This window comes from Microcebus murinus, chromosome 17 (genome assembly GCF_040939455.1).
Source record: "Microcebus murinus isolate Inina chromosome 17, M.murinus_Inina_mat1.0, whole genome shotgun sequence".
Classification (NCBI taxonomy): Eukaryota; Metazoa; Chordata; class Mammalia; order Primates; family Cheirogaleidae; genus Microcebus; species Microcebus murinus.
In genome coordinates this window covers 46903878-46921906 of record NC_134120.1, presented here as the reverse complement: position 1 = coordinate 46921906, position 18029 = coordinate 46903878, and the positions used below count along the sequence as shown (strand labels likewise).

At 35.7% G+C, this 18029-nt stretch overlaps 2 protein-coding genes across 7 annotated transcripts in view; one reads left to right on the top strand and one right to left on the bottom strand.

Moving 5' to 3' along the window:
- The window catches only part of THOC1 (THO complex subunit 1), a 59916-nt gene extending 46031 nt beyond the window's left edge, over positions 1-13885 (top strand). For 2 of the 4 annotated variants that reach the window (XM_012746083.3, XM_012746082.3), the window contains 10 exons: positions 1285-1385; positions 2848-2914; positions 3112-3162; positions 3252-3322; positions 4099-4194; positions 4819-4884; positions 10111-10194; positions 12073-12220; positions 12894-12969; positions 13485-13885. In XM_012746083.3, the coding sequence (XP_012601537.1) occupies positions 1285-1385; positions 2848-2914; positions 3112-3162; positions 3252-3322; positions 4099-4194; positions 4819-4884; positions 10111-10194; positions 12073-12220; positions 12894-12969; positions 13485-13780 (1056 nt within the window). In that variant the 3' untranslated portion in view covers positions 13781-13885. Of the gene's footprint in view, positions 1-1284; positions 1386-2847; positions 2915-3111; positions 3163-3251; positions 3323-4077; positions 4195-4818; positions 4885-10110; positions 10195-12072; positions 12221-12893; positions 12970-13484 lie in introns of all 4 variants that reach the window. The other 2 variants (XM_075993611.1, XM_075993610.1) reach the window with 1 other exon arrangement.
- Positions 13776-18029, bottom strand: part of USP14 (ubiquitin specific peptidase 14) — a 47975-nt gene continuing 43721 nt past the window's right edge. For all 3 annotated transcript variants that reach the window (XM_012746086.3, XM_012746088.2, XM_012746087.3), the window contains one exon: positions 13776-16756. In XM_012746086.3, the coding sequence (XP_012601540.1) occupies positions 16605-16756 (152 nt within the window). In that variant the 3' untranslated portion in view covers positions 13776-16604. The remainder of the gene's footprint in view (positions 16757-18029) is intronic.

Below are 18029 nucleotides of genomic sequence, written 5' to 3'. Positions count from 1 at the left end.
AAGTTGCCCACAAATTGGAAGAAGGGAAGACTGATGACCTGCAATTCATATTTCCAGTTGGGATAGGAGAGTTTATATGATAAATAACAGAATCAAATATTCAATCCCTAAAGGTGAGGGAAACCTGACTTGGAAGGCTGATCATATTTTTAAAGAATGGGGCTTGCTTAAGAGCCAGCAGTGTGGAGAGGAGGTTGCTAGTGGATAAAAAGGCTCATGCGTTAGTCTGAGTTCATAGATGGAACCATGCCACAAGAAGTAGAGCCACCAGAACTTGGGACAGTGAACTGAAACTGGTAACTAGGGCTTTCAGCTGTTTTGCTAGTGATTCGTGTAGAAGGAGGCGGCTTCCTTTGTTGCTATAGTTCTTGAAGATAGAACCAGCACAGGTTTGTGGATATAATAAACTTCACCTTTCCTTTAGTGCTCTATGGACTTAATCAGAATTACTTTCTTTCATCACTAGAGGTCATTCTTACAGTAGAACCTGCTAGATGGCAGAATTGTTGAAGAAGAGTTTCCCCATAAATGATCTTCAAGTCCTTTCTAATCCACAATCTGTAATAAATTAAGTAGGATGCAGTTTTCTCTATAAGCTAAAAGAGAACCCCATTTAATTCACAGATGATTCTTCACCTCTAATTCTTTCTTGTGTATTACTGAGTACCGCCTCTGTTGCAAGCACTTTCTAGAGCTACAAAAATGATATTGATATTGTGCTATTTATCCATAAAAACTTCTCCTTTGGCCATTATTTTTTTATATGTGGGAAAGTGGCAGTCACACTTTTTACTTTTGGAATTTTATTTTTTAAATTTAGAGATAGGGTCTTGCAATGTTGCCCAGGCTGGTCTTGAACTCCTGGGCTCAAGCTCTTTTTTTGAGATATAGTCTCACTGTGTTGCCCAGGCTGGTCTCAATCTCCTGGGCCTAAGTGATCCTTCCACCTCAACCTCCTTAGTAGCAGGGACCATAAGCATGTGCCACAACACCCAGCTTACATTTCTGCCTTATTTTATCCTAATGTCAGGATCACAGATAGAACATTGTTGTCCACCAAAATGAATATCTCATGGCATAAACAATCAAGAAATCTAAACAAAGCCTTTGCTACTCCGTGGGCTTGTGCAACAATGCCTCTCATGCAGTGAGCTCTCAACAAATGTTTTTTTAATTGAATTGAAATCTTCCATTTCTGTAGTAGCACAGTTTGTACCTTTAGGCAAAACTTGATTTTAATGTGTTGTTTTTGTGTGTGTGTGTGTGTGCTTGTTTTTTGAGTAGTTGATGGATTTGCAACTGAGTGACAGTAACTTTCGTCGACACATCCTGTTGCAGTATCTCATTTTATTCCAATATCTCAAGGGGCAGGTCAAATTCAAAAGGTAAGTTAATATAAGTAAACGACTTATCAGCAACAGAAAAGGACTTGCTTATTGTTATATTTTTCTTATGTATTGGGTCAGTTTTATGTATAAGAACAAAATCTTTAAAACACTTCTATTGCAGTAGACATATAGGTAATTGGGGACTTTCAGATACTAGAATATTTGTTTTAAGGAACAGGTGTTAAACTGTCAATGCTAATCAGCTAATTTCCTCAGCTAATTTCCTGCTGAGCTCCAGGGCTTCCTGGGAGTGCTCCTTTGTTTTTTTTTTTTTTTTTTATTGGTGGGTGGAGGTCTCTGCTCCAGACTTTCATCATTCCCTTCTCACCTAACTCAGACCTTCTCCAAAGCAGATTTGAAAACTAAGCCAATAATATTTCTCTCACCAAGTATGTAGCTGTCTAGGATACATTAGAACTAAAAGATGCAAAGGAAATCTTGAAGCAAATAGGAGTTCAAATTTCTTTGAGGTTTCATAAAACCTCATCAGAATCTTTTACTATCTGTCTAAATCACCTGGGGACAAGACCATTTCCTCTTGTCCATAATTGAAGTGGAGCCCATCTTTACTTGACAATATTTGTGTTAAGTATGCAAAGGAGTGTGGTATTAGTCATACGAGGGACATGACCTTACTGCTGGCTGGGTTTGCATCCTGGTGTTACTTGCTGTCTTCATTGCAGCCCTTTTAAACTTGTAATAGGTAGCAGCACATGGTAAACACTCAACAATGTTATTTCTTATCCTTCTATCTATTTTGGAGGTTTGGTGAGAGAGATTAAGAGAGAGATGGGAGAAAGATTAAGGACTTTGGAGTCAGATGTAGGTTTGAATTCAAGCTTTGTGGCCTTGGGCAAATTATCAGGTCTCTGTAGTTTCTGTTTAATATGTACATGTAGAGTGAGAATTTGATGAATAATGCATGTAAAGCACTCAGATCCTATAACACATGGCAGCGTATCAAAATTTACTGGATACTATAAAGGATAAGTTCATAGTGAAAGCTGTTAGTGGCGGCTATTAATAATTTGGGGTTTACCTATAGCCTTTTCTAAGGTTTTGGGTTTTTCATGGCATTTTGAAAGAATTTTAAAAGAATGTAGCATGCCATTCTGAATGTACATCATGTATAAGAATATGTTAATATTGTCTCAAGAGATTTTCATCTCACATTAAACTTATTTTAGGAAACGTTTATTGTTCTGTAGATAATCTGATTGAATAATTGAATGTTCTATTCTCCCATATTCACCTCATGTCTTCACTTCTAACCCTCTTGAGGATAAAGTGCAAGAATTTTCTCTTATAGCTCTCTCATTTGTGACTATTCTTATTTATCTTGGTATTTTTGACACTATAGTATGGTTAACTTGTATGTTCATGCCTTGTGTTTTTTAAATCTTTAAATTTAATATACATTACTATGACTCACGCATGCTTTCATTGCTTTGTTCCCTAGTTCAAACTATGTTTTAACTGATGAACAATCACTTTGGATTGAAGACACTACAAAATCAGTTTATCAAGTAAGTTCAACACGCAACAAACCCATGATTGAAAAAATGGAAATTTAGAATTTTCTTTGTTTCAGCCCCAAATAGGAAAATAAGGATAAAGTTAAGCTCAGGTACAAGACCACAAACACTCCTTGGTTCTCTGCCTACGAACCACTCCTATGATGCAGAAAGTTGTTGAAAGCTTAGTATATTCTTTCTAATCACAGCTACTATCTGAAAACCCCCCTGATGGAGAAAGATTTTCAAAGATGGTAGAGGTATGTGTTTTATATTTACACAGTCTTCTTAGCAGCAAATAGAATTTCAGAGGATTACATTATGCAAATACAATTTTTGTTTTTCTCAGCATATATTAAACACTGAAGAAAACTGGAACTCATGGAAAAATGAAGGCTGCCCAAGTTTTGTGAAAGAAAGGTAAATATATATTCCTCACAAAAACTATGAGAAAGGCATTTCAGATATAGTTTGATATGATTATATCATGTACAGATATATTTTTTATATGAAAATACATATTACACATAAGTTGAACTCCGTAATAGTATAACCACTTTGATTACCTCTGTTTGTATTTTTTACCTCAAATTTCTTGTCATGGCCGGGCGCGGTGGCTCACGCCTGTAATCCTAGCTCTCTGGGAGGCTGAGGCGGGCAGATTGCTCAAGGTCAGGAGTTCAAAACTAGCCTGAGCAAGAGCGAGACCCCGTCTCTACTATAAAAAGAAATTAATTGGCCAACTGATATATATATATATAAAAAAATTAGCCGGGCATGGTGGCACATGCCTGTAGTCCCAGCTACTCGGGAGGCTGAGGCAGGAGGATTGCTTGAGCCCAGGAGTTTGAGGTTGCTGTGAGCTAGGCTGACGCCATGGCACTCACTCTAGCCTGGACAACAAAGCAAGACTCTGTCTCAAAAAAAATAAATAAATAAATAAAAAATTTCTTGTCATTAAGTTCCCAGAAAAAATTTATCTATATTAATTACTGAAAAAAATGCCATATATCTATTTGTAATTCACCTTACTCTGGCATTTTTGTCCTTCCTATCTGATGAGTGTTCTATCATAATATGAAGCTTTTGGTCTTTAGGAAGAAAACAATAACTAAATTTTCTTTTACCTTAAACATTCTTCCATTTCTGTTATCCATTTGTAATTCCAAAAATAGTGTTTGTTTTGTTCACCACAGAACCTCAGATACCAAGCCTACAAGAGTAGTACGGAAGAGAACAGCACCAGAGGACTTCCTGGGGAAAGGACCCAACAAAAAAATTCTGATGGGAAAGTAGGTTAACTTGTCTTCATATGTGAGATGTTCGTAGTTATTTTTATATTTTGAAGGTGTTACTTTTAAGAACTGTCTGGTTTTTCACATCCCACTATAATATGAATTTGTATTTGGCACATACATAGATACTAATGCAAATCACACCTTTCAGTCTATATTGCCTATTATGTGGTTTCATGCAGCTAGATAAACCTTCATTTTTGTCTCCAGCTTGAATATCCATGGCTCTGGAATGTGCCATTTTTTCCATTTCACAGACAGTAGAATTGCTATTTAGGTTGATGCAGTTCACTTCTAGTTGCCACAAGGTACCATAACCCTTGAGTTCTGTTACCATCCAGTTAACTATCACTTTATTTTGTGCTTGAATGGTTTTAGAAAAAACTAATGATTATATGATTATCATTATGATTAATGATTATGATTATCATTATATGATTATCTATATTCTCATATAGAAAATTTGTTGAACACCAAAAATTATGAAGGAAAAAATAAGTCATACTGTCATCACCCCACAATCCACTGTTTGCATTGTGTTGTTTTTCTATTTAGTTTTAAGGCATAAGAGGATGGTGTCTATAAACAGTGTATTTATTTATGATTCTTTCTATTTTGTAGTGAGGAGTTAACAAGGCTTTGGAATCTCTGTCCTGATAATATGGAAGCCTGTAAATCAGAGACAAGGCAAGTTGAAAATTTTTCAAATGAAGTATTGCTTTTCTCAAATGTTGAGTAGAATAGAGCCTTTTCTTAGCTATGATTAGAACTTAAAAGAAGTTTAAAAGTTTATTGTTGTTGAACTTTTGGCACAGCTGAATATGGCTTCCCACCATACAACACCTAGAAGTGCGATAATTCTAGAAATCACAAGAAAATAAAGATTCATAAACAAAATTGAAACTACAAGCCAGAATAAACCTGTAAACTGATGGGGTTACATCTAGCTGGGGAGCAATGCAGAGATTGTCAGTTTTGAGAACCAGAGAACTTGGGTTTTAAAAGTCACAAAAGAACAGAAGGTAAGGTCTTAGGCCTACACAAATTGGTGAGCGAGTTTCCCCTGAATAAAGCTGAAATTGTTGAACCACTATACTATGTGTAAAAGAAGGGCAGAGGGTGAGAAGGGTAACATACGGACACAGGAAATGAGGAAGCTTGTCTATTTCTACTGAGGCATGGGTAAAAGGTTAAAGTATTCCCTAAGAAATTTTTTTTTTTTTTTTTTGAGACAGAGTCTCACTTTGTTGCCTGGGCTAGAGTACCTTACATCAGCCTAGCTCACAGCAACCTCCAACTCCTGGGCTCAAGCAATCCTTCTTCTTCAGCCTCCTGAGTAGCTGATGGACTACAGGCATGTGCCACCATGCCCAGCTAATTTTTTCTATAGATTTTTTGCTGTCCAAGTAATTTCTGTCTATTTTTAGTAGAGATGGGGTCTCACTCTTGTTCAGGCTGGTCTCGAACTCCTGAGCTCAAACAATCCTCCTGCCTCAGCCTCCCAGAGTGCTAGGATTACAGGCATGAGCCACCACGCCTGGCATTCCCTAAGAAATTATTAATATAACAAGTATGTTCTCATGCAGTCTTGGAGTTTAAATTTATACTACCAGCAGCATAAAAGAATCCTTATTAAGCTAATACAATAAACTAGAAAGTCCCAGCTGGTGAGAAAAACCTTTCTGGAGGTCACACCTTTAACCCAAACCACACAAGTTTTCCACGGATAAAAATCCAAGGATAAGTTTACCATCCAAACTTAACAAACATTGACCGAAACAGTCCAGCAAGAGTTAGCAGATAGAACAAACTACAGAAGTTAGCCACTTTGGATAATAAACCATCACTTAAAGGCTGTAAAATAAGTATATTTCAGAAAGTTAAAGACAAAATAAGAACAAATTGAAAACTATAGAAAGGAACATGACACTGTTAGAAGGAATCAGGCAAATATAAAAAAACAATACTTCTAGAAATGAGAAACTACAGTTATTGAAATTATAAAATAGGCAAATTATAAAATAGCAGACTAGACACGGGTGAAATAAGAATTAATGAGTTAATTAATGATTAAGAAATTGCCCCAAAAGCAATACGGAAAGTCAAGAGTTAAAAAATATGAGTTAAAATCTATAGAATGAAGAGGTCCAATAAACATCTAATGGCAGAAGCAGCAATAGAGAATGGGAAAGAGGCAATAATCGAGATGACGACAGAGTAGGCATGAATTCTTAGGTATAAGTACAGGCCTTAAGGATAAACCTAATAAATCCACATCTCCATACATGAAAATAAAGACACCAGAGAGAAAACCCACAAAAGAGAAAAATTAAACTAACTTCAAGAACAACAAAAGAAATCAGAAGACAGCTGAGATGAGAGCTTCAGAATGATGAGAGAAAGTATCAATCCAGAATTCTGTAACAAGTCAAACAAGTTGTGGTCAGTTGAGTGATTGAGAAATAGTTACTCTCATACTAAAACTGTGAGAATCTATAATCAATAGTGTCTAGTAAAAGAGCTGTCATAGAAGGAAATTGAACCCAGTATGGAGGAGTGAGTTGCAAGAAAGACATTGGTACACGTGAAGAATTCTAAATAAGTCTTACGAAGAATTCACTGTATAAAATAGTAAATAACTACTAATTAGGGGTTATTTTAAAAGGTAGAGCTAATGTACTTGCTAAAAATGACATGTAAGACAGGAAGGTTAGGGTTAGGTCAGAATTAAAGAATGGTATAGATCAAGGTAGAGATAATGAATAGCTAGACTTTAAGTCAAGCAGGCTTGTTAAATATTTGAAAGAAATAGAATATTCATTTTTAAACAAATTGAGGGGTAAGAAGGTAAATATAGAAAATTCAAGCAATCAAATAGAAAACAGGAGAGGAGCAAAAAGCACAGAAGAAACAAGTAACAGAAAGCACAAAACAATATAATTAAATTTAAATATATAATAGAAGTAAATGGACTTTCTGGCTCAGGGACAGAAATTGGCATTATATTTTTAAAATCCATCTACATGTTGTTTATGAGAAACTCACCTAGGCTGAAACCAAAAGAATTTTAAAAAAAAGATGAAATAGGCATAATTATGTTAATATCAGAAAAGTCTTAAAAGCAAAAAGCATTATTAAAAATAAAGGCAATCATTGTTTTAAAGATTTTAAAAAGTATAGTCTCAAAAATTTGACAGAAGTCAAAACTGACCAATCCTCTATCTAGTAGAAGAATTTTGACCTACCTTTCTCAGTATTTAATAAATCTGGTAGAAAAAAACTTAACATAAAACATTCAGAATTTAGCAAGAGAATTATAGGTTTGGTCTTACAGAAAACACAAATTTATGTAAGCTATACATGCATAACATGAACTTATAAAAGTACTTAAAAAATTCTTAACATACTTCTATATAATCAAAGAAGAAATCATAATGAAATTAGAAAACATAGATGATAATTAGAAATTAGAAAATAAATGATAATGAAAATACTACATGATCAGATGTTGAGGACCTCAGAACAAAGAAGAAAATTTATAGCCTTACATGTTTATATTTTTAAAAAAATAAAATATAAAAATTAACCACGTTAAATAAGAGTCCAACACTGAGGCTCAGAAGAACAGAGTACACTCAAAGAAAGCAGAAAGCAAAATAAGACTAGAAATCAATAAAATAGCAAACAAATAATGGTGAGGATCAAGAAAAGCAAGTTTTTAACACTAGGAAAAAGGAAAAACTTCTAGCAAGATTGACAAGTAAAATTAAGATTCCCACCAAATCTATGAGAATAAGCCAGGTGTGGTGGCTCACACCCATAATCCCAGCACTTTGGGAGGCTGAGGCAGGAAGATCACTTGAGGCCAGGAGTTCAAGACCAGCCTGGGCAATATAGCAAGACCCCATCTCTGCAAAAAATTTTCAAAATCAGCTAGGCATGGTGGTGTGCACCTATAGTCCCAGCTACTCTGGATGCTGGAGCAGGAGGATCACCTGAGCCCAAGAATTTGACATTACCGTAAGCTATGATTGTCTTTAAAAAATAAGTAAATAAAAGTAAATGCTAAAATTTTATTTTTAAATGTGAGAGTAGGTCAACCCAGTAGAAAAATGGTCAAAGGAATATTCAGAAGTAGAAACCTTAATCTGAAAACATGCCCAACTTCACTAGTAACTGGAAGTATAGATAAAAACCACAGTGGGCAGTTTCATAGCCAAGAGATTCAGTAATTTTAAAATACTAAGATTTTATAGGAATTGTGGATAAAAATAATTTCCCAGCACTACTGGTGGGAATCTAAATGGTATAGCCACTTTAGAAGACAATTTGGCAATGACTGAAAGTTGTGTAAACCCTAAGACCTAGCCCTTCCACTCCTGGGAATATTGATGCTAAAACAGTGTTTTCAAAACTTCGGGCTGAGAATCATTGGTGGTTTGTGAAGTCAATTTAGTAATTTCAACCAGCATTTTATAGTGAAATAGAAAATATACTTTTGTTAAACATTAGCTTCTATATTGTACAAATACTTGCATATATGTATGTGTATTGGGTTGCAATATAAAATGAATTTCTTACTGCGAGTTGCAATAGAAGTTTAAAGTCCATGGTGCTTAAAGAAATTAGTTCATCCACAAGGGTGCAGGTACAAGAATGTTCGTTTAGCATTATCAGAGCAAAAAGTAGGAAAACAGCCTAAATATCTCTGAACAGGACATGCATAACTTGTGGCATGTTGATAAAATGTAATATTGTATATACATTAGAAAATGAATGGATGAGAACTACTGTACACCATGGTATACTTCAGAAAATCAAGTCATAGAAGGGTACAAGCAGGATTCCATTAATAGAAAGTTACAAACATTCAAAACAATATATACTTAAGTTTTTTTTTTAAGGCACAGGAATAAGAAGTACCAAATTCCGGATAGTGGCTACCTCTAAGGAGAGAGGAGAATGCATTAAAGAGGAATGCACAGGGAGCCTCAGTTGTATTTGTAGTGTTTCTAAAACTCAAGCAAACATGGTAAAAGCCTGGGATGTGAATACAGACATGTTTGTTACATTAGTCCTGATTACTTGAAATATATACTAATTTTAAAACTAGCAAATGGTTCCACAACATTTGTGAACGATAGCTCTGGCTGAGTTTTATTGTGTATCCTGTTTTGTCCATATGACATGTAGAAGAAAAGAGTGATGATAAACTCACAAGAAATTTCACAAGCCTGTAGTGTTTATTGATTAGGGAGCATGTTATTTTAATGAAATGTTAGGTCATAAGAGTGAAATGCCAGAGTTTTCTTTAGAGAGCCCATTTTTCTAGTTTTAATCAAAGATGTCTTCTGAGCTGATCCTTGGATCTAATTTCTTTGCTTTGGCTCTGTATTAAAATTTTATTTCTAAAAGCCAATTCAAGAAAAATGCAGTTAAAAACCAACCACACTACCATGGTAACAATTTAAGAGCTAAAAGTTAAACTCTTAAAATCTCATTATGGCTTGGTTATTATTGATAGTTTTTATTTAATTAATCCTGGTTAAAAGAAAAAAAGGACCTATGGAGGAGACATAATGTTAAAATCTCATTTGTTGGTGAAATTCAAATGCTATAAAACCCCTGGCTGCTCTCTGTGAAAAGCATATTCATACATTATAGTATATAGTGTATATTACATCATATATAATATACAGCAAATAATATATATTATGTAGTGTTAGACTAGCCCCTCTTTATTTATTGCCGTTTAGTTTTGTGTTTTAACCTCCTTAAAAATCTAAGTTCTGAAGTCATCTAGCTGTAACTAAAGTATGAGTACCATTAGAAACTTTTATTGCTACTATTTTATGAGCATTTATTATTTATAAGAACATACATGATCCTCACTAATTATTTTACAATACCCAGGGAATACATGCCAACTTTGGAGGAGTTCTTTGAAGAAGCCATTGAACAGGCAGACCCTGAAAACATGGTTGAAAATGAATATAAGTAAGTAATGTTTTTCATGAGCTAATTTTCATTTTCTCCAATACTTTTTCTTAGGAATTGTGTATACACTAGAAAGCTTATTAAGGGAGCCAGTTGATAGTAGTACTGTTTCCTCTTAAATGAGTTTATGGTCCAAGTTCATGTTACTACACATCCTGATTTTGAGGTTTATTCCTGTTGACTAAAAAGCATGACTTGAAATCACCTTTGTTGTAAAATGTAAGAAAAATCTCCCACATCTCCCTCCAACAATGACCTCTTTTCTCTATCCCCTCAAAGTATAGCATCTCCCAACAGCCATTATAATTACCCTTCATTTCCTCACCTCCCGTTGTCTCATCAGCCCACTGCAGCTGGGCTTTCCTGTCACTCCACTGAAACAGCTCTTACCAAGGTCACTTGTTCTCTGACCTCTCACCAGCATTTGCCAGGCGGCCTGTCCTAGGATGTTTTCTTCTCTTGACATCCGCGAAGCTCCACCCTCCTGCTGTTTGCCCTTCCCCTCAAGGCCCACTCTGCCTCAGTCCCCATCGCATGGCACCTCAGCCTCTCAAATTTTGGAGTACCTTCAGGACTGAGTCTCAGCCTCTTTACCTAGAACCTTCTGGGTGATACTGTACAGTTTCATGGTTTTGAATAGACATAACAGTAGCGATTCAGGGGCCTCTTGTCAGAATGCGTAGGTTCTGATCCCTCTACCACACTGACTAGGGTGACTGGGGCTAAGTTAGTGTTCAAGCATAATTCTGCCGCAGAGTTGAAGGTGCACATCATCTGTGTGTCTCCACAACCCCAGTGTCTGGCTCAAAAGTGTCTGTTGGCTGAACAAATATCAATTTATTATTGTTACATAGGACGAGGTGGACTTTTTCTTAAAGTGATAGTTCTCTAGGATTGGTTTAAGACCTTAACTGGTATAGATCTGTGGGGAATGGGAAAATATATTGACAGGGAATTTTGAAAATGCTTAAAAGAATCAAATTTTAACTGTTAGGCAAAGCCTCATAGCAGGTATTCACTTGGGAAAAGTCCCCAGTGTCTGGGGGTAGTTTTGTTAAGTCTTCGGTGGTACCAAGACTTTATCCAAAGATAATTTAGGTTCATTTATAAGAGATGTCCAAATAAACCAGACAGCTACTCTGAATTTAGGGGGTTGGGAGAGACTTCCAAAACCTCAAATGTTATTCCTTCCTCATCAGCATTGCCTGTTTCTGGAACATTATCTTTTAGATTTTCTCTGCTGTTTCCACTTACCTTATTACAACCTATTATTACTGTGCTTCATTAGGGAACAGTTCATGGATTCTATTCTTGACATCACTGGTTACTGTGTTGGCTACTGGATGTTTCTGTTTTAGTATTTGAAACATTTTTATTCACTGAGGTTGGTATTAATTATAGATATAAAAATAGAAACCCAAATATTCATTAAATTAACATGATCAAAACTCAATGTTTAATTTATAAAATATTCTGAAACTCACATCTGCAGATGACAAGTATAGATATCAACTCACTGAATGTAAGTACCTATTATGAATTTTTTTTCCAAATAGATGGATGATTCCTGTGGCATTTATATAGCATCTATTCATTATCAAATACATACTCATTGACTTGTTAAAATTAAATTGAAATTTATGTAAACTTTTAAAATGTTTGCTGCATATGAGCCTGCCTCTTCAGACTGTTGGTTTCTATTATTATTTATAAGTGGATTACATGCTGAGAGGTTCTTCAGGAATAGGATTACAATGAAAAGAATGGTACTTTAAGGTAAATAGCTCTAAGTATAGAATTTCACATGACAGAATTATATAATATTAAGAAATATAGAAATAGAAAACTATAAATTATAAGACTGACATCTCTTTGTAGGGCTGTGAATAATTCAAACTATGGTTGGAGAGCCCTGAGACTGTTAGCGAGGAGAAGCCCTCACTTCTTCCAGCCAACCAACCAGCAGTTTAAAAGTTTGCCAGAGTATCTCGAAAACATGGTAATAAAGCTAGCCAAGGAATTACCAGTAAGTAACATAGATCAATTTTTTCATATCTTTTAGTTGACGTTGTCTTCAAAATCACTATTTGAGCAAAGAGCTAAACTTCATGTGAGAAAAAGTGCTCCACAAACTCCCATGTTTTTGAGGGAAAAATGCATCTGAATATGCATTTATAGGAAATACATAATGCAAGTTCATAGTACTTTGTGTTAACTGTTATCCACCCATAAACTCAGACATGAATTTTGCCTACTTGCCTATGTATTATATTGTCTTTTATCAAAGATGGGGTCTAAGGGGTAGTAGCAGGGAAGTTGGCCTTTCTACTCTGTTCTCTTTTCCTATACAGTTTTCTAATGGTATCACTACAATATGGTAATAATGCTGTGTGCCTAAAAATCTAAGATAATTACTCAAAAACTTTGTGACACTTGTTCCCTGGTCTTCCCTGAGGCCATCTTTATTAAACTCTAGGTATTAATATTTGCAAATCCTGTTACTGGGCTTCTCGCTGCCTCCCTACTTCCCAGGTTGAGACGGCCCCCTAGGATCCTTATGTGCATTCCCATTTAACGTTTTCGGGTGAGGTTCTAGAGTCCAGAATCGCTCAGCCACTCCTGTCTAAACAAAAAGAATCTCCAGTTATCTTACTTCAGAGGTTGACATTCTTTTAAACATTCGTCTTTCTCATTTTTAGCCTCCTTCTGAAGAAATAAAAACAGGTGAGGATGAAGATGAGGAGGATAATGATGCTTTACTGAAGGAAAATGAAAGTAAGAATTGAATTTTCTTACCTATTTTACAAAATTGGAAAAGATTGGGGTTCTTTGTTGAGAGGTACGTTATTTAATTTGATCTACTTCTCAACTATCATTTTATCTCAGCTCTGTTTCTGACTTATAGTGAAGAATTAAAACTCTGCATAACTTAAAATATTGTAATTTATGCAGTATTTGGAAGTAATGGTATTTTAAAAGGGAAGGAAGATACTTACATTTGAAGGTGACCAGTACCTCTTAATTTATTGGGGACTAGAGGGGGAGCCTTTATTTTAGGGAATACCTTTATAATTATTATAGAAGTACTATAGCTTTGATCATTGATCATGATTATAAGAGCAGTATTCAACTTAAGGCAAATATAAAACAGAATTGTCGTCTCTTAAAATAAAGCTTATTAAAGGTGATTATTAACCCATTGGCCCCATAGCATACCAGGTCTGCTATATACTTAGAATTGCATTTCTCATTGGACTTTGTGCATAATTTATATTTTCTATGTTTTCTAGGTCCTGATGTTCAGCGAGACAAACCTGTAACAGGGGAACAAATAGAAGTATTTGCCAACAAGTTGGGTGAACAATGGAAGGTTCTGGCTCCTTATTTGGAAATGAAAGACTCAGAAATTAGGCAGATTGAGTGTGATAGTGAAGACATGAAGATGAGAGCTAAGCAGCTCCTAGTTGCCTGGCAAGATCAAGAGGGAGTACATGCCACACCTGAGAATCTGATCAGTGCACTGAATAAGTCTGGATTGAATGACCTTGCAGAAAGTCTAACTAACGACAATGAGACAAATAGTTAGCTTCTTTTTTTTTATTATTAAAACTGTGATAAGATTTTGTTACCAAGCAGCATTTGATAAGAGGTCCACTGGTTTTGGTAAACAATAAACATTTTTATAACAGTTGTTGTACAGTTGGCTGGTGCTCTAAGAACAACAGAACACATATTGGCTCAAACCAGAGTTTGGGGAGGATGGGAGGGTAGTGTGGGAAAATGGCCTAAATGAAGTGACCTCAAGATCACAAATATTTTTGTTGAATTTATAATGAAGTTAAATAAGCAACATTTAGGAATATGTTGTTTCCTATACCAAATTAGTATTCTGCATGCTGTTAGTAGTTACAAAATTTAACTATTGTGAAATTCCAGAATAACACTTTTCTGAAACCATATGACTGCTCTATTCTTATTCATGCTTTAAAGCAGAGGATCGGCAAATGATGGTCTGCTCGGCACATGTTTTTGTAATTAAAGTTTTATTGGCCCCCCCCCTCCCCGCTCATAACGTGTATGGCTCCAGTTGTACTAAAACAGCGAAACTAAGCAGTCACAACAGACACCTGACTGCCTACAAAGCCTAAAATTATCTGGCCCACTGCAGAAAATGTTTGCCGACCCCCAACTTTAAAATAAAACCTCACTTGTCTATCTAGCCTTACAAAATTTATTTGACCTCTCAAGACTGTAAAATTACATCAGGGGTTATTGTGAAGTTCAAATGAGATGTATATGAAAACACCCTATACACAGCAAAGCACAACACCATCTACTTTCCCGTTCCCACATAAGCTTTTTTCCCTTTAGGGCTCTAAAATTAGATCATTGTTTTTAATCGTGAAGAAGGGCTACTGAGTATGTATTATACTGTAAACGTTCTTGCTTGGGCCTAAACTTCACTAACTACTCAAGCCATGATCTAGCACAGCTCTAATGTTAAAATGGCCTTAGTGTTAGTGGCACAGCATATAAGGCACATTCAGGAATCCAGACGTTTTTTGGCCTACTCTCCCTTCTCAAACACCTTACACGCAAGGCTGAATATTAAAATAGCCTTATTAGTTTAAAACAACACTGGTATAAATCCCATTTCTACCTAAAAAGTATCTTTGGAGTAATATTTTTTTAGATCAAATAAAATGAAATCAAGCTTTTTATAATGACAAGGAATTATAATTTTTAAAATTCTAATACATTCCATATAAGGCTTATATACTTTGTTCTAAACCTACCTACATTGGTCTCGTAGCTACAGCATCTGGCAAATCGGAAAATCTGAATTCTAATTGCTAAATTCATGTCCTCGTAAAATTATTCTAACCAAATGAGACACTGAATAAAAAAGAATTTGCAAAGTTACAGGCATTATACAAACATAAATCATTACAGTTCTTACCCATTCTAGTCTTCATCCCCCCACCCAACAAAGTAAAAAGAATACTGATTGCCAGCCAAGTTTAGGTGAGGAAGCTACTTACAAATAAGTTTCCCTGAAATGCTTATTTTCTCCCCTAGTGTTCTCAGATTACATCACATCAGACTTGAGAGGAAAAATGGCCATTATTCTCTAGGAATCTAATTGTTATCAGTGTTAGGCTCTGCAGAGCATTAAAACAACATAAGCAAAGATATGAGATGTCATGATAATCCCCAAACTTTATAAATATCTAACTCAAAATCAGATAAACTACCAATATTCTATCCTTTATTCTTTCCCTAGCAATCAAGGCTCCTGAAACAAATTAGAATGTATTAAAATGTAAGAAACCTATCATTGAAATAGTTCTCATACTTGGTATTTTCCACCATTACTTCAGAATCCCTAATATTAAATTTTGGGAATTAAGAGAAAATAGGAAAAACACCAACTGAGCCAAGGAACGAATCTGATAACATCACTGCATTTAGCATCCAAAGAAATCTATTAATTTTACAGCTTTATATTTCATTTTAAACGTAATATGGGCAGGCAAAGATAACAAATATTTTCCAGTCAATGGTTAACAGCACAATATCAGCCATCTGCAGAAATTATGTAGTATTAAACATCTGAATCTTCAGCCAAGCTCTACCACTCAAAAGACAAAAGACTTGAGGTCAAAAGTTGTTAATCCCTCTTTTTTTATTAAATATCCTCATTTTCTAAAAATAAGCAACCAGAGCTTGTCAACATTTTTAAGATTACTACAAAACCATTCCAAAGTTAAATGTACAATCCATAGTACATCAGAAAGAGACACAATAATAAATGTATAATCAAATGTGCTATGCTATTGATCACAATTTATTTTGAAGTTATGAAAAGCCAGCAACAGTAAAGCTGGACAAATACTTGATTGTGCCCATGTTTCCATGGGCTGAACCAGCAGCACTGAGTTACACAATGAGAGCAACACTTCCTTTTCCACCTTCCTGGAAAAATTATTAGATAAGGCAAAACTATGGGCAGCTACTGAATGGTGGTTTGAATCATGCGAGAACAACAAATAATAGGTAATAGGTGTGCAATAAACATCTGATTGCTGAATTTTGGACTGACAGCAGCAAGAAAATTTATCACAGAAGGGAATGGTTGAAAGGCATTTCAACTCAGAATTTTAAAAAATTAATGCAAGAAACTTTAAAAAAAAATGTCTTCCTGCCACTTTTATATAGGGCAACACAATCCAAAGATAATTTCCTTTTATGTAATTTTTTAGGTTGATGCAGAGTGGTATGCTTCTGCCCTCCTGTTCCATAAGGGAAAACAAAACCACCTAAATGTCTTCCTTCAAAGCTCTGGATTAGAGAAATGATTAACAAATAGCATTTATTTCACACCTAAGCATAAATAGCTAAAATGAAGATTACTGTTCAGTTTCTTCTTCCATTATTTCAGCTCTGCGAGGCCCATAGAGTAGAACATAAGCAATATGCCAGTCTCCACCACCAGAGAGCCGCAAGATATCTTCCGGTGTTACAATGCTGACCTTATCATCATCAAATTTAATCCATTCATCTAAATAACAAAAGAAGAAAATAAAATTAATATCACACACAATTCCTGTCAGTTTCACTGCAAAACAGGTCCTCAAGACCGGGCGCGGTGGCTCACGCCTGTAATCCTAGCACTCTGGGAGGCCGAGGTGGGTGGATCATTTGAGCTCAGGAGTTCCAGACCAGCCTGAGCAAGAGCGAGACCCCATCTCTATCAAATATTGAAGTTAACTGGACAGCTAAAAATATATAGAAAAAATTAGCCGGGCATAGTGGTGCATGCCTGTAGTCCAAGCTACTCGGGAGGGTGAGACAGGACTACTTGAGCCCAGGAGCTAGCTGGAGGTTGCTGTGAGCTAGGCTGATGCCTTGACACTCCAGCCCGGGCAACAGAGTGAGACTCTGTCTCAAACAAAACAAACAAAACAAAAAAACCCAGGTCTTGAGTGGCTCGATGCGTGCCAGCACTCTATCCGCCACACCAGCGCTTCAGGCTCCAGAGCACTGCAGAGTCTTGAGTTACAGCTATTTCAACAATACTACCTAGAGCATTATTTTCTTTTTCCGCCTTCATTCTCTTGACTATGGAATTTACTCTACGTGATGTGTGATAATGCAACACACTAAATGCAGAAACTGATACGAGAATCCAGCTGTCTTCTGGTAGGCCACACAACAAAGATATAAAAATATAAATAAAAAATATTAGTGAGAAATGGTTTTGAAGAAAATGCCATTTTTAAAATGTTATTTATGTTAATATGTAATGGGTTTATTACTGTCATGTTTAAGTGAATTTTTTTATTTTCTGTTTGAATTTCTAATATAATAAATATTTAAGAGATACAAACCTCATGGACAAAGTTCTTTGGGACCTCAATAATTAAGAAGGTAAAGGGGTTCTGAGACCAAAAAGTCTGAAAAACCAAAATGATATAAAATTTATAATAAATACACTATGGAGGCCAGGTGTGGTGGTTCACGCCTGTAATCCTAGCACTCTGGGAGGCCAAGGCAGGCAGATCATTTGAGCTCAGGAGTTCGAGACCAGCCTGAGCAAGACCCCATTTCTACTAAAAGAATAGAAAGAAATTAGCTGGACAACTAAAAATATAGAAAAAATTAGCTGGGCATGGTGGCGCATGCCTGTAGTCCCAGCTACTTGGGAGGCTAAGGCAGGAGGATCACTTGAGCCCAGGAGTTTGATGTTGCTGTGAGTAGGCTGATGTCACGGCACACTAGTCTGGGCAACAGAGTAAGAGTGAGAGTGTGTGTGTGTGTGTGTTTGAGAGAGA